Source organism: Enoplosus armatus, chromosome 10, assembly GCF_043641665.1.
Source record: "Enoplosus armatus isolate fEnoArm2 chromosome 10, fEnoArm2.hap1, whole genome shotgun sequence".
NCBI lineage: Eukaryota > Metazoa > Chordata > Actinopteri > Centrarchiformes > Enoplosidae > Enoplosus > Enoplosus armatus.
In genome coordinates, this window is record NC_092189.1 from 9,757,418 (window position 1) to 9,774,191 (window position 16,774).

The 16,774-nt window shown below is 40.4% G+C and overlaps 1 protein-coding gene across 2 annotated transcripts; it reads right to left on the reverse strand.

Annotated features, from left to right (window-relative positions):
• Window positions 1–443: 443 nt before the first annotated feature.
• On the reverse strand, window positions 444–15,718 carry kif3a (kinesin family member 3A). 2 transcript variants are annotated; one of them, XM_070912765.1, is made up of 19 exons: window positions 15,578–15,718; window positions 14,716–14,989; window positions 14,306–14,450; window positions 13,610–13,694; window positions 13,304–13,409; window positions 12,816–12,955; window positions 12,478–12,675; window positions 12,086–12,260; window positions 11,885–11,983; window positions 11,057–11,146; window positions 9,571–9,579; window positions 8,827–8,983; window positions 8,544–8,724; window positions 6,437–6,547; window positions 6,077–6,202; window positions 3,024–3,077; window positions 2,827–2,895; window positions 2,586–2,716; window positions 444–1,532 (listed from the first exon to the last, which is right to left on the reverse strand). In XM_070912765.1, the coding sequence occupies exons 1-19, from the start codon at window positions 15,581–15,583 to the stop codon at window positions 1,484–1,486; spliced, it is 2,205 nt and encodes a 734-aa protein (XP_070768866.1). In that variant the 5' UTR covers window positions 15,584–15,718; the 3' UTR covers window positions 444–1,483. The 2 variants fall into 2 exon arrangements, with proteins under 2 accessions (XP_070768866.1, XP_070768867.1); XM_070912766.1 differs by lacking the exons at window positions 9,571–9,579; window positions 11,057–11,146.
• Window positions 15,719–16,774: the final 1,056 nt, after the last annotated feature.

The window sequence follows — 16,774 nt, forward strand, 5'->3', positions numbered from 1 at the left end:
CCACAATACGCCTAAAGAAACTTCTGAACTGCATCATAAAGTGTGCGCATTGAACGAAGAAGGGGAGTGACCACATGAATCATTTGGAGTGATCAGATGTATTATTTAAGTAACACGTGTAATATACATTAAGTTATTTTTATTTATTGTAAAATGTAATATTTATTTTTTTACATCTTATTTTTGTAGCACTTGTATTTACATATCAATAAATTATAATGAGAAAGTGTTTTGTTGTTAAAGTTGTATTTTTCACAGCCTGTCTGCTTATAATGTTTCAGGTATCTGCAATCCGTCCTTATCATCCAAGTAAAACTGTTCAGTTAACCAGCTGTTTCAGGACATTTGAACATATTACTGATTTAATAATGAAACACAGAAAGAGCAACAAGTATGTGAGATAAAACATGTAAAATAATTTAATAAATAAAATATCCAAGGGATGTAAACATTTGACATACACTATGATAAAAGTGACAAAATAAAAGTCAGTTTGCCTCCACTACAGAACATCATAAAATCAAAGTATCTCCACAAAAGCCTCATACTAGTGCATTATACTAAGGCATACAGTATGTATGGTGCATTTCAATGTCAGTGTTCTGACATTTGAAAATAAATAAAAAGATGACTTGCTTAGATTAGCAAATGGCACTAACATAAGAGCTGGCTGGCATGCATGCCCCCTATGTTTCTGACCTCAAGGAAAAAGTATAAAACACACTTCTCAATTACATACTTGATACTATATACTCTCCTCTCCTTGTTCCCTCCATATTAGTGTTTATTTTTGTTTCTTTCCATGTTAATGATTTCTTGTATTCAAATGGGAAGAAACATGGAGGCTACAGCTTGTGCTGAGAGTAGAATAATTTGCTTTCATTTAAGTGAAAATGCACCCTTAATTACAATTCAGTTATAATGTATTCATATCAGCATGGCCAATTTAACATGAATCACTTTCTCACATAGCAGGAAATCAGTAGAACAGAAGTTACGACTTCATCTACATGGTGTTCATCGTGAGACACTTTCAGAAATTTCAGAAGATATGAATGCAGTTTCTAGTTCATGTCCTCAATTCTATTTTCAACATCCTGTCAATTATGTACCTTCTTTCAGAGTGCAAAACCAATGATGTTTCAAGTGAAATACGTTTACGGTAAATTCCTGCTTACGTAAAAGAGCTTGATTTAAACAGAGGCTGTGGTCGCCGAAATGTATTCCAAAGCAACATTAAAATGTTGAACATCCTCAAAGAAGTCTTGCACAATAATACAAATAACAGGTCCTCTTGTCTAAGAGGTCTTAATCGTATCATAGGTACAGCTCCTTCACATTTAAAACCTTACCAGCTATACAGTGTATTTAGATAATCATATAAATAATGTTCAACAATAAATTCTTCAGACTCGACTAATGACTTGTTTTCCTAAAGTAGCATGAAAGTTGCAGTGAAACCAAGCTCTCCTGTACGCCGTCTTCACTGCAGAAGGGATTCGATCACAGCGTCTGGCTTTGCAGATCTTTTCCTGTGTGGAGATGGGTACATGATAAGTGTTATCAACGACTTCAAGGAGATTTCAGCGTTCTCATTTCTCAGAATAACAGCATATCATGATAACAGCAAATACCGTTTTGCTAAGGTTTTATATCATCATGCTATAAACAAACCAATTATACAGTGCAGCCAGTGTGGCGAGGGAATAAAATGTTACTAGCAAGTAAAGTTGCAGATAACCAGCTAAGAATGTGAACAAATTACCCCAGAATCAGGTTTTTGCTTTTCAGAAATAGCCCATTTACACTTAAGTAAATGGTAAATGGTCTTCACTTATATAGCGCTTTTCAACCTTCCCAGTTCCCAAAGCGCTTTACAGCTAAGTCACATTCACCCACTCAGTCACACATTCACACACCGATGGCGACTGAGCTGCCATGCAAGGTGCTGGTCTCCATCAGGAACTTAGGATTCAGCGTCTTGCTCAAGGACACTTCGACATCACAGTGGATTGAACCCCCAACTCCCTCTACCCTGTTCTACCTCCTGTGCGACAGTGCTAACCACTGCGCCTCCATGCCGGCCATGTGGCACCCCATGTGTCATGCAAACAAGAAGCATTAGAGATGGATAGAAATCCAATTGTTTAAGGAGGTGGTCTGTGGAAGTGGACATTTAAAAGATGTGATAATGGCAGCTGAAGTGACATTAAAATTATGCTGAAGCCATCTCTCTCTCCCTGTCTCATGATAAGTAACAACAAAAAACAGCTGTTTTTTCACTGTGCACGATAAATTCAGAAGACGTTAAAGTGCTGTTGTAGCATTTATGTGATCCCTGATCAGTACATCCCCTGAATGGTCTGTGTGGGTGAGGGAGCAGTATCAATGAGAGCCTGTGAAGACTTGCATGTGGCAAATCCATGCATGTTTGTGTTATGTGTTGTGGGACAGTTATTACAAACAGTTATTGTTGCAACTTTACTGCTAAACTGAACGAGTTATCATTAAGACAGATGCATCAGTAATGCTCAACAGGATGTGGAGCATCAGCATGTCTGTGGTCTGTGTAGAAAGCAGATTACCTTCGCCCAGTCTTGGGTCGACCACTCTTGCCACTTTTAGAGGTTCTGGGTCTCTCTAGTTTCATCAGTGACTGCCGCATGCTCTCCTCTGTGTAGGCCAGATACACATGGGACAGATCCACCTCAAATGGCTACAGGGGGCAGGGACAGAAGAAGAGTGTGGTCAACAATATATTGTCAGGGAGTATCTCCGAGATCATCATTACACAAAAACAATCTCAGGCAGGGACAAAAAACATACATCTTTTTCTTTTTTGTCTGGAGCAGGGGTCTGTTTTCTCATGTTGTTGCCAGTGTATGCCACACATTTCTGAAAGATAAAGTACAAAGACACACATTACTAAGAAGCAGCCCTTAACACAGTTTCACATTTCAATTGATGTCAATTGAACCGCAAAAAAGCAGAGCGTGTGTATGAGTTATGCATAGTGAGCTCACCAGCTGCCATTCTCCAATGTCTTCATTCCAGTGCACGTAATTCTCTATCATCTCCTGCACAGGAAAACATGTGAAAATATAAAAACTAGAAACAAGGAGACATAGACAGTGATGCAAAGCCAAATAAAACCCAGCTAATATCATCCAACTGCAGAGCCTCATGACCTGCAGGTTGATGTGCTGATATGCGCCACCTACAGGCAAATAATAGTTACAGCCTCTGCAATTCTTACAGCTGCGTCCCCTGCAGGCAATGGGTGTTACAAATGCCAACAAAACTGTACAAATTGTATAGCTGCTGTTTGTTTGTGTGTTTTGGGGTTTTATTATTTACATTTCAAACCTGCAAAATCTAAAAATGTAGAGGGATCTCTGGAGAGTGATGAGTGAGGATACATGAGAGCAGCCTCCCCGGAAGATAGCAGAGAAACACTAAGGGTCCTATCTTACACCCGGCGCAAAGCAGCGCACAGTGCAGCTCAAGTGTCATTGCTAGTTTCCAACCAACGCAGTTGTCATTTTCACGCCCAGCACTCACGCTGTGTAAGAAGCACATGTACTTGTGCCACACAGTAGAATACCTGACATTCTCCGTGAGGGGATGAAGGCTGGGAACAAAATGAAGCCTACTGCTGTGAGAAAGAGGGGATGATGCGCACTGTAACAGTCGGGAAAAAAGGCAGCTCACCATGCGCCAACAGGCAGGAGGGAGAGCACACAAAACGAATCACCCGATAACAATCACTTCGACAAAACACTCAGTACAGAAGCTCTGATGTTCACAAGTTCACATCACCTCATTTAGGCCTACGATCCGTACAGCTGCGAAGAAAACATGTTTTATCGTTTGAATTATTAAGCCACAGAAAACCTGAGGCCTACATGAGGTGATGTAAGAACTTGAACAACAGAACTTCTGTACTGTTTTGTCAGAGTGACTGATGTCGGAGCGCATGGAGAGCTGCCTTTATTCCCTCCTCTTCTCCTTGCTGGACTGTTACAGTGTGTAACCTTCATCTCCTCTTTCTCACAGCAGTAGGCTTTATTTTGTTCCCAGCCTTCATCCCCTCGCGGAGAATGTCAGGTACAGTGCATCCGGAAAGTATTCACGGCGCTTCACTTTTTCCACATTTTGTTATGTTACACCCTTATTCCAAAATGGATTAAATTAATTTTTTTCCTCAAAATTCTACACACAACACCCCATAACGACAATGTGAAAAAAGTTTTTTTGAAATTTTTGCAAATTTATTAAAAATAAAAAACTAAGAAATCACATGTACATAAGTATTCACAGCCTTTGCCATGAAGCTCAAAATTGAGCTCAGGTGCATCCTGTTTCCACTGATCATCCTTGAGAGGTTTCTGCAGCTTAATTGGAGTCCACCTGTGGTAAATTCAGTTGATTGGACATGATTTGAAAAGGCACACACCTGTCTATATAAGGTCCCACAGTTGACAGTGCATGTCAAGAGCACAAACCAAGCATGAAGTCAAAGGAATTGTCTGTAGACCTCCGAGACAGGATTGTCTCGAGGCACAAATCTGGGGAAGGTTACAGAAAAATTTCTGCTGCTTTGAAGGTCCCAATGAGCACAGTGGCCTCCATCATCCGTAAGTGGAAGAAGTTCGGAACCACCAGGACTCTTCCTAGAGCTGGCCGGCCATCTAAACTGAGTAATCGGGGGAGAAGGGCCTTAGTCAGGGAGGTGACCAAGAACCCGATGGTCACTCTGTCAGAGCTCCAGAGTTCCTCTGTGGAGAGAGGAGAACCTTCCAGAAGGACAACCATCTCTGCAGCAATCCACCAATCAGGCCTGTATGGTAGAGTGGCCAGACGGAAGCCACTCCTTAGTAAAAGGCACATAGCAGCCCGCCTGGAGTTTGCCAAAAGGCACCTGAAGGACTCTCAGACCATGAGAAACAAAATTCTCTGGTCTGATGAGACAAAGATTGAACTCTTTGGTGTGAATGCCAGGCGTCACGTTTGGAAGAAACCAGGCACCGCTCATCACCAGGCCAATACCATCCCTACAGTGAAGCATGGTGGTGGCAGCATCATGCTGTGGGGATGTTTTTCAGCGGCAGGAACTGGGAGACTAGTCAGGATAGAGGGAAAGATGAATGCAGCAAAGTACAGAGACATCCTGGATGAAAACCTGCTCCAGAGCGCTCTTGACCTCAGACTGGGGCGACGGTTTATCTTTCAGCAGGACAACGACCCTAAGCACACAGCCAAGATATCAAAGGAGTGGCTTCAGGACAACTCTGTGAATGTCCTTGAGTGGCCCAGCCAGAGCCCAGACTTGAATCCGATTGAACATCTCTGGAGAGATCTGAAAATGGCTGTGCACCGACGCTTCCCATCCAACCTGATGGAGCTTGAGAGGTGCTGCAAAGAGGAATGGGTGAAACTGCCCAAAGATAGGTGTGCCAAGCTTGTGGCATCATATTCAAAAAGACTTGAGGCTGTAATTGCTGCCAAAGGTGCATCAACAAAGTATTGAGCAAAGGCTGTGAATACTTATGTACATGTGATTTCTCAGGTTTTTTATTTTTAATAAATTTGCAAAAATCTCAAAAAAACTTTTTTCACGTTGTCATTATGGAGTGTTGTGTGTAGAATTTTGAGGAAAAAAATGAATTTAATCCATTTTGGTATAAGGCTGCAACATAACAAAATGTGGAAAAAGTGAAGCGCTGTGAATACTTTCCAGATGCACTGTATATGGGGTTGTATGTGCTATTACGCAAGGCGGTTGGGTATGGAAGCCTTATTGCTTCATCTCGTGAAGTGGGTGTGTATTTGTGCTTGTGGTACCGGACCCAGTGAGGGCATATAGACTACATCCTGCTTCGCCCCTGGTTACGACGGCAATAACATTACAAGCATACACCTGGCTGCCACATAACAGAAATGACACTGGCTGATCCAGCTGTGTCAGTGCAGGCGTCATTAGAAATGTAAGTTGCTTCACATGGGAACAATGCACATCATAGGTATTGAGCAAAAACAGAGTTGCTGTGCTACAAAAGTAAGCACACATACACACCTGGTATTCCTGGGGAATAAAGTTGTCTATGATGAGCATCTGGAGCCGCAGCTCTCGACTCAGCTGGCGGATGTTCTCCAGGAGGCCCTCGATCTCTCTGTGATGCTCCTGCTGCAGATCTGCCATCTAACAGACAAAATGCAACAACCACAGTTGATCAATTTGTTTTGGTCCCCTGATCAAGTTTCATAATTTATCAGTTTAAGCTCCGATTTGAAAAGTATTTCATTGTATTCTATAGGAATTCAATCTCTCATGAAAGCCTTGATAGTCCCTCCACACTACACCCCCCAGCTGTCCTGACAAGGGCTGTTACAATGTATGATCTCTCTCAGTCTTACTCTTTTATGTTATGCTTACCTCTGATTTGGCAGCCATCAACATGGTCCATACTTTCTTCAGCTTCTTAGTCTTTCCTTGAGCCTCCTCCTGCAAGCTAGTGTACTTCTCTTCTATGTCCAGACGTTCTTGCTGTTTTAAGGGGAGAGAGAGAGAGAGAGAGAGAGAGAGAGGGATCAGTGCTTATGCAAAAGCAAGCTAGCAAGCTGTAGCCTCTTGTCATGACTGTGAAGAACCCATATTGACAAAGGGCAGAGGTCAAAATGATGTCCTAAAACAGTTTTTTTGTGCATATAAGAAATTGTTTTAAAAATCTGACATTTGCGTGCTCAAAGGTCACAAGTTCCCCTGGCTTTCTCTTAACAGTGCTTATTCACCTGAACACAAAGGAAGTGAGAGTCACTATGAGCGTCTAACCATATTTGCCAACCACAATGATGCAGCCATGTCTGCGTAAATCAAGCTAATATTAAGATCGACACCTCATGTAGACTATGTTGTACCTGATGTCATATCTTCTTACCCACTGCACTGCTTGGCAGAACTGTAGACAACTGATGATGTTGCACGCGGCCTGTTGATGAACTCTAGACCTAAACTGGATTATAACTCATTTGAAAGCCTTGTTCGGGTCTCTCACTCCCAACCTGGAAAACACTGAAGCCAGTTTTATTCGTTATAGTCTATCGCGCTCCAGGTCCATACTCTGAATTCTTATCTGAATTCCCAGAGTTTTTATCAGGTTTAGTCCTTAAAACAGACAAAGTCATTATCGTAGGTGATTTTAATATTCATGTGGACGTTGTTAAGGATAGCCTTGGTACTGCATTTATCTCTTTATTGGATTTGATCAGCTTCTGTCAGAGGGTACAGAAACCCACTCACTGTTTTAATCACACCCTCGACCTGGTTCTGACATATGGACTTGAAATTGAACATCTAATAGTCTTTCCACAGAATCCTTTGTTATCGGACCATTATTTAATAACTTTTGAATTCCTATTACTGGACTACACGCCATTAGGCAAAAAAGCCTACATCAGATATCTATCTGATAGTGCTGTAACTAAATTCAAGAAAGTGATTCCATCGGCATTTAATTCAATGCTGTGTCTCATTAAAACTGAGGACTCCTATGCAAATCTTCATCCCTCCCAAATGGATGATCTTGTTGACAGTGCTGCAGGCTCAATGCGATTGACACTTGACTCTACTGCCCCTCTTAAAAAGAAGATAATAAAACACCCAAACCCGCAAATTAAAGCAAACAGTGCAGAAACTCGAAAGGAAATGGCGCTCCACCAAACTGGAGGAATCACGTTTAATTTGGCAAGATAGTCTTAGAACTTATAGGAAGGCCCTCTGTAAAGCCAGAGAAGCCTTTTACTCATCATTAATAGAAGAGAACAACCCCAGGTTTCTCTTCAGCACTGTAGCCAGGCTGACAGAGAGTCACAGCTCTATTGAGCCATGTATTCCTGTAACCCTCAGCAGTAATGACTTCATGAGCTTCTTTAATGATAAAATTCTAACTATTAGAGACAGACTTGATCACCTCCTGTCTTCAGGAGGTACCTTACCTTCAAACACAGGAATCTCAGAAACAGCTGTAAAACCTGATATATATTTAGATTGCTTTTCTCCCATTGACCTTCACCAAATTACTAAAACCATCTCTTCATCTAAGCCATCAACTTGTCTCTTAGACCCCATCCCAACCTGGCTGCTTAAAGAGGTTTTACCTTTAGTCAGCACTTCGGTCTAGACCTGCTCTATTTGTTAAGTGTCATGAGATGACTTTTGTTGTGATTTGAAAATTGAATTGAATTGAATTAAAGATGGTACTTATTCAATTTGTTAACAGGCTGTGAAATAGCTTATGCCCATAAAAACACTATTTATTTTGGTGAAATTGTTCATTCAGTTATTTACTAAAGACATCTAAGCCAACAAACCAATACAGCATTAAGCATTTAACTCTGATGTAACAAATGCTTACATTCATGTAAGTACCCCTCATCAGCTGATCCACTTAGTGGTATTTAGTAGTATTTTGTAATCAGTAGCTGGATTGTTTTTTGGAAAAATGTCATTGTGCGGATCCAACTACACTGTCATCTTTCCCTACCTCTTTCTCCTCCAGCTCCTTCCGCAGCTGCTCTGCTCTCATGCGACGTTCTTCCAGTTCATTGTTTGACTCCTGCAAAAGCTTCTCCTGCTCCTCAGCCTTGGCCAAGAGGTCCACCCCACCCACGATCACCTTCTTCTCCAAGGCTGACAACTTCTCCAGCAGAAGGTGATGCTCCTGCCTTAAAGGTTAGAGGTCGATACGGTATCAAATGAGCAGTCACCACATACCACATTTAAAAAGTTCATCAGAAGTACAAATATTCTTCTTTTCATGGACTCACTGGGCTTTAAGAAGGTCCTTCTCCCTCTTCTCAAGCTCTGCTCTTGCCTTATTCCTCTCCTCCTCCTCCATGTCCAGCTTGGCCTCCAAGGCCTTTCTTTCCTCTTCAATCTTTGCCTGCATCTCCACCATCTTGTCCGGTGAAACCTTCTTCCTCCCTTAAGAGAGACACACAGGGAACCATAGTGTCTTTAATTGACAGGTTGTTTTAGATGTATCTTCCCATACTAAGTACTTGTCAGTGCATAGGTTAGAATGCCTTAAATGCAGATTAATTCATTTTATACTGTGTTTTTAATCAGCATTAGTATTATTTAATATGTGCAGTTTTAGTTCATAAATTTGTACGACAGATGTCAAATTTATGTTTTTTTCGAAGGAACCTCCTAACAGTCCTAACAGTGAGTGCCAGTGAGATCCAGCTGCACAAAGTTCTAACTTGATAACGCACAGTATTAAATAATCATTGTTAATGTAAGCAAAATTTGAACATAAGGTAAACTGTATAAATTCCAAGATTTACTTAAAGACATGGTAGCTATGAAGATGGAGAACAGGAGACCCATGGGTTATATATGGATGGACAGAAAAATGTTAACAATGATTATACAATGAACCGATGTTATCTGATTAGTCAGAGTTAGTGAAATTGCTACTGAAACACACGGCAGCCGCCTGGATAACTTGTGCAAGTGGAGACATCATTGCTACAGGACAGAAGGGCTATGTAGATTCTTACACCAACCTCTTTCTTCTTGAATTAAGAGGTGTATAGCAAGCCAGACAGGCGGCATTTGCACGAGGAGGAGGAGAGAGAGACAAAGAGCAACACATTACAGAGTGATCTCAAAAGTCTTATGACTCTACAGAGTGGAACACCACATATGGGACAATGAGTGGGAGAAAGACAGATCAAACAAGAGAAGTTTCAGTGATAATAACAAAATTATTAGTTATAATAACAAAATGCCAGTAGAGAAGTGACAATGAATAAACATGAGGCAAAAAAATAAAACAACCACTTCACATAATGAAAAATGATGTGGGTGATTTGAGTCACAGATTACACAATACAAGCCTGGCAGAGGTAAGCTGAAACTGAGGATATGAATCTGTCATGCAGAATCGTCAAAGTTGTGCTCATTTAGGTCACACCAGGAATCACCATTTTCATGTAAATCCTGACAATGTTTGGGACATGAAAATTCAGCAGTATGGTCAGTCGCGCATGCGCGCGGGGGGTCTGGACTGTGAGCCTACAGGGGTGGCAGTGACACAAGGAAAGTATAAAGCCCCTTTCACACATGCACTGTAATCCAGGAAAATTCACTCTGGCAATTTGCCTACTTAGGACCTTAAACAGCTCAAGTGTCAATTAAATGAACAACATTAACAGAGAAGGTTACAATGAAGTTTATTTATTTGGTTCTTAAAAAAACTCTTCTGTTGTGAATTCCTGAAAGAAAAATACTAGAGATACTACACTCTAATTAGGCTGAACAACCCTCTAAAGTTGTTCATTTATAAATATCTAATTTTAATAATAATTAAATATATATATATTATATAAAAATAATCTTTTGGATGTGGATAAGCATTATAACACATAGTGACATATAGCGATTGACATGAAATTGTCAAGCACACCTGCTGCATTATAATGTGAATCATGTGCACCCCTCTTCAGACAGCTGTGCAATTTCAACATACTATATAATAAGCACAAGGACAAGAAATGAATTAAGCCGACCACTTTAAAAAGGAAATACTACGAATGACTCAAGCTGTCGAGGAGACATCAAGTCATCAGTAAAACCCCCTAAGAAAACCACCTACATATACCACACTCCAACACATCAGTCAAATTGCTCTCAGTTTTCAACTCTCATGCAAGCCAACTGTTAACCACACATAAACAGAAAAATAACGCTCTGCCCGGTCAGCAATCAAGTAATGGACATAAACAGCAAAATCAGCTGCAAAATATGCTCTCTCATTTAGACTGCTTGCACAGGATGAGAACTGATACACTCTTCATCCAGAAAACCTGGATTGGTCATGAGTGATCATCTCAACATGGAATTTTTCTGTATAGAGGAGCTCAGGGTAAATGACAAAAACTCTGCCTTACATTTACATTTTAAACCAGCAATTTTACAGGTTCTATATGTGAAAAGGGCTTAAGTTTGTGGGCAAGTGGGTTGGCAGAGCAGAGTCCTGCTCCAACTCACTATTCTGAGGTTTGTCCTCAGTGGGCAGTAGCACTGAGGAGGAACAGGCAAATTCTGAGCTATTACTGCTGCTGCTGGTGCTGCTGCTGTCTGAAAAAGAAGCAGAGGAAGCACCATTTCCACCAAAGCCTGCAGTAAGAACCAGGCAGAGGTAGAGACAGAGCTCTAGGAGCTGTTGCAGAGCGTAGCCTTTGCAGAGCTAAAAAGCAAAATATTGGTGCTTTATGTGGGTCTAACAAATCAGGCAGCTGTGGGTCCTCCATGCATGCATAGTACTGCAGATACAGCAGCATACTCACAGAAGCTGAATGGTTATTATCAATTCAGTAACCTTATACTGTAGTATTGGAAGGAACAGTAAGGACAACTGGGAAATATAAAGAGACCAACATCAAAGCATCTTATATGGCATCACAGGAACATTAGTGTCAGCATTGCAACGTGATGACATAATGATGCTTCTTCCTCTTAACATTTTCCACTTAAAACAGAGAGGAGTAGAAGGTGAGAATACAAGGGGAATTCCTAAATGAGAACAGTGTTATGTTTATGGAAGTCTGTTAACAAGTAGAGCCTAACTATGACTTTAAAGCAACTGATAATTAGGAGGAACTGAACGCTGACTCATATTACAATTAACATGCTGATAAGAGATTAAACTAGATACACACAAATTAAACGGATGTATATACAGCCATTTACCAAAACCACATATTAAACCACTGCATGAAAAAACGCCCAGGCTTATGAAGATTGCATCAGCAGGTTTTCAGTCATTTGCTCTAATGCACACTTGTATCTATGTGTGCATGGATGACAATTTCTTACCTCTTCTTCTCCTGCGGCCTTCTCCTGCCTCTCCTCCTTCATCATCACCTTCGTCCATTTCTTCTGATCCACTGCCCTCTGATCCAGAGATCTCTTCACCTAGAATCGCACAAAACAACATTTTAAAACGACACGAGTCAGTCTTTAAAAAATACCTGTAATCCGAACAGCATGATTATTTTTTACTGTCTGGCTCATTACCTTCCACCAGTTTCTTCTTTAGCTCCTCAATCTCCTTCTGAAACTGGCGCAATAGGGCATCCTTAGGATCCTCATTAATCCTGGCTTTGTTCTTGATGTTTTTAGCCCTGTTAGCGTAGCGCAGGGTACTGATGGTCTCATCATAGTTATAGTCTGCAGGGCCTATATTTGCACACTGGTGGGGAGAAGTATGTCATTTAAAAAGTGAGGCAAAAACTGTAATATCAAAGTAGAGTATAGGAAAATGCTTAGAATTTAAAAATGCTGAGAAAATGTTAATTTGCACATTTATTGCTCTCTGAAATTATGCATTTGAACCCTTCAGTTTAACAGGAGAGTTTTTTGTGTAACTCACTCATGTTTCTAGTACTGTTTTCAAACTTTCACTCTACCATCATGGTCTTGGAGTTTCCTCCAAGTGAATCCTGCAGCAGACGGGTTAGTTTAGAGTTCCTGTAGGGTACGTGTGTGCTCTTGCCATCCACCAGGGCAGAGATGACGTTACCCAGCGTGGAGAGAGAGAGATTGATCTTTGTTGCTTCCTTTAAACGCTGACCTGTGGCTCCAGTCTTGCCCTGTCTCTCTGAACCCTGTAGAGGTAGAGTGGGAAATTAATTGGTGGTCAGATGGATTGTGGGTGATAAGGCATATATCCTAGTTATATCTGTATCATCTAATTTTCTAGGAAGTAGTTTATTTTCACTCGAAATGTCTGGCCCCAGATACATACTGCAAGATCAACCAGATGAAGCTTTCCCATGCGCACATGCTGGTTTCCATCCATACCCTTCTCACTACACTCGATGGTGATGGTGAAGATAGCATGAGAACGGGAGCTGTGTTCATTCATGTTTGTGGCACCGACAGACCCTAAACACAGTGAAATATTATTTCACCAGACAACATGACTCATGTGGTATATGTATGACAACATACGTAAATATTAGCTGAATGTCGATTTTTCGAAATGATTACCTTTGACGACTAACAGCAGTTTAAGTATTTTTGCACAGAAGGCCATTGCTTAATAGTTTGAATACATTTCATTTTGAATAAAGAACTTATAAGACATTTTATCTGATGTATGTCAACCAGCTGAATCAAACACAATGTTGTATATAACGCAAGACTGCATCTATATTTCTATTCCTTGAAAGATCAATGTTTGCTTTTGTGAGTATCAATTTCTCTTTTAATGCCGTCGGTTATTCTGCTTACGGTTTTTGTGGCCCAGTGTCATAATTCTGTCCATGTCATCAGCATTGTTCACGACGTAACCAGAGAGGTCTTTGATATACACGCCAACATCTGGTCTTTCTTTCACCTGTGATGAAAAAAATAGAACTTTTGTCATGGAAAACTGCTGTCAGCATCAAACTGTTAATACAAGCAAATCTATTCAGCCATCCTCTGCAAGTTTTCCAGTTTGGAAAAATGACTCTGGTGCCCTTTAAGACAGATCCTCAAAGATAGTTTTGTTATTATTCACTCACTTTTTAGCATTGAATTTAAATATCCTTTTACCTCTAGCCTCTGCAGCTGGTCCTTGCCCAACAAGTCCCGCACTTCCTCATTGTAAATCTCCAGGTACGAAACACGAACCAAAAACCTGTGAAAATTCAATGTGTAATCAAAGTCATGTTAAATGCTGAAATGTAAAACTGCAAAATAGGCCTTGTAAATAAATGTTTCACTCATAACACTTGTGCCCCTTCACAAGAGCTCTGTTTACATGCAGCCTTCTATTCTGCTTATTCTGCCTCCCATTGCAATCTAAGAACAATAATAAACGTTATCTGTAAGTAATTAAATTAATTCAGATGAATGTTTTTAAATGCTTTGTCCAAATACTTAATGTTCTGAATATACATGAGCTCCCTCACTTGAGTAAAATTAGAAATATACAACCCTCTCCACTAATACTTACTCACAAGTTTGTCTTTCTCAAAGAAACCAACTTTAAATAGGTGTTTAAAATATAAATAGATAGCTAGATAGATAAAATAAATAGATGTTTTTACTCGCCTTTAAGACTCATAACAGTACATTCAGATGAAACGTCAGTACAAAACCAAGGCAGTTTACCAATAATAGTGTCAAGCTCTGTCCCCTTTACTTTATTTCAAAAGGTTGCTTATGGTGGAGTGTCCATATTAGACAAATAAACAGGATACCAAAGTTCTCATTTTATTTAGCACTGCTGATTGATTGCTTTCTTACCTTGTGTCACCCTCTGCCTTGGCAATGTGACCAAAAATATGAGCAAAGGAGTTTGGGATTATGCCTCTGAGTTCTGGCACTGCTCTCACACCCTCCATGGTGAATGTTTTTCCTGTGCCAGTTTGCCCATATGCAAAAATGGTGCCTGAAATGAACAGTCAAGCATAAGACCACACCATCAGTGCCAGTATGGAATATGAAAATTAAAGATAAAATAATTAATTGTAGTTATCATATTATTATTACAGCTAATAGTGAAACCACAAATTTGAGGATTAGATTTATAAGAGCCAATAAAGTGCATGTTTGAGTGTATCGCAGGGGTGATGCAGTCATTACATTGATGATGCATATTTTACAGCAATGGTTGATATTGATAAATATGATAGGTAATGTGATATTAATTTTACCATTGTATCCCTCTAATACTGAGTCAACAATGGGGCGGGCTGTGAGATTGTAGACATCCAGCTGTTTGCTGTCTGGTCCAAACACAGTGTCAAATGTGAAGGTCTTAGGAGGCTCCTGGGGAGTCTCCAATTTGTTAACTGTTATGGTCCCACGGATCTCGTCCACAAGGACGGACAGTTTGTGGCCCATCATCTTCTCTTTCTGGTTGAGGGGACGACATCTCACCACCACCTTGACGTTATCATTGACCTCAGGTTTCTCAAGCTTATTGCTCTGGAAAAAAAACGGACCGTAATAAGAGATAGTTATATCAAAGAACGTAAGCTAATATGTAGTGATAACTAACTAACACATGTACAATTTCAGTTACCCACCATGAACATAAGGACATAGCTTTCAATCTCTTTACAGTAAATAACACCAGGCAGTAAGTGTGCAGCTAGCTTGTTAAGTGACTCGTCAAAACGCTGCCAGAAGCTAGCTAACGTTAGTCAGTTGAACGTTATCTGTTATGCCTTTGCGTTTGCTGGGTTGCTAGGCAGGCAAACGCTAACGTTACTAACGTTGACGATAACGTTAGCTATAGCGTTACCTGACTAGCACTATAGACGGACAACAGCTAACTAATTTTGATAATTATTTTCTGACAAACCCCCACATTGTAACACTTCATGCAAGTCATTTTGTGCTGTCTGGAAAAACCCAATGTTGGGAAGAGTATACCATTTTCTTGTATCCTACACGAAAGGCAACTGGTAAGCTAACTATGCTAACCGGTTAGCATCACATCAGTGAGGTCGGAGGAAGGGAGGAACCCCTTTGCAAGCAAAACAAAAAATGCAAACAGGGGTAGCTACTTACCGGCATAGTGAGCAAGCAGAAAGGCGATTATAGTGTATGTGTAATGACAATGAAGTGTGTGTAAAGCTGTGTTCATGTGACTGTTGATTATCCGAAGAATTTAAATGCCAGCGCAGTGCCCATATCATCAAAGGCTCAAAATACGATAGCTTGTTGTCAAGTCTGTGTCACAGTGCGCATGCGTTGCAGGGGACGGTGGATGGATTGGGGGTGGGGGGGGGTTGGTCGGTTGCAGTAACTACTGCAATGTACTGCATGACATCTTTATGTCCATATATTTAATATAACGGGAACAGGGGACATACATAGGCAGAGGTGGGAATTACCAACATACCTTTACTGTAGCACTCACTGTAGGGGACAAAAGTAAAAAACTCCATGACAAATGTCCATGACCAATTAACAGCAGGTTAGGGCCTCAGAGAACAAATTGCTGGGACCCCGTTTACTCTCTGTCCGTTGTCTATTATATTCCTGTGCCGGAGTACTGCCTGGCCCCAAGTTTGCTGTGTGTCAGTTTGATAATACACACATTAATTTGGCACATATTCTATGCGCACATTACTGAAATGTTGACAGTCTTGAAACTAGATTTTGACTAGCGTTAGGCAGATAAATAAGCCGATAATAAATTCGTCCAGACCGATATATTATTGCAGATATATGTCTGCAGATAAGTAGCAACAAATTGCAGTAAAGAATCCCAAAGAAATGCTTGAGTTTAATTAGGAACAGTGTCTTCAATACATAGTTTTTCTCACTGAAAACACTGAAAAGTTCATTCATCAACTGTTCAATTCGTGAAAAAAATAAATATTGACATACAAGGTTATGACATTTTTCCTAAATTCTCAAGTATTGATTTGAAAATCCAGTGTCAGTTGGGCTGATTTTTACACAAGAAACCTCTTCAAGACACATTCAGGGAGGACCCACCATAACCTCTTATGTTAACTTGTTAACATGTTAACAGTACTTTAGTGGTGCATATTCCCAATCACATTTATTTATCTAAATGACCACAAACCAGTTGACACACAGTGAACTAGTGGAGCCCCAAGGCTTGTAGGGAATCCAGCCTTACCTCAGTTGCAATACTAAAATAGTTCTTGCATGAATATTTTAACATGCTGCAAGAACAGGTAGACCTACTTAGACATTTTGCTGCCATTACTTATATATCTTCATTTGCAGTTG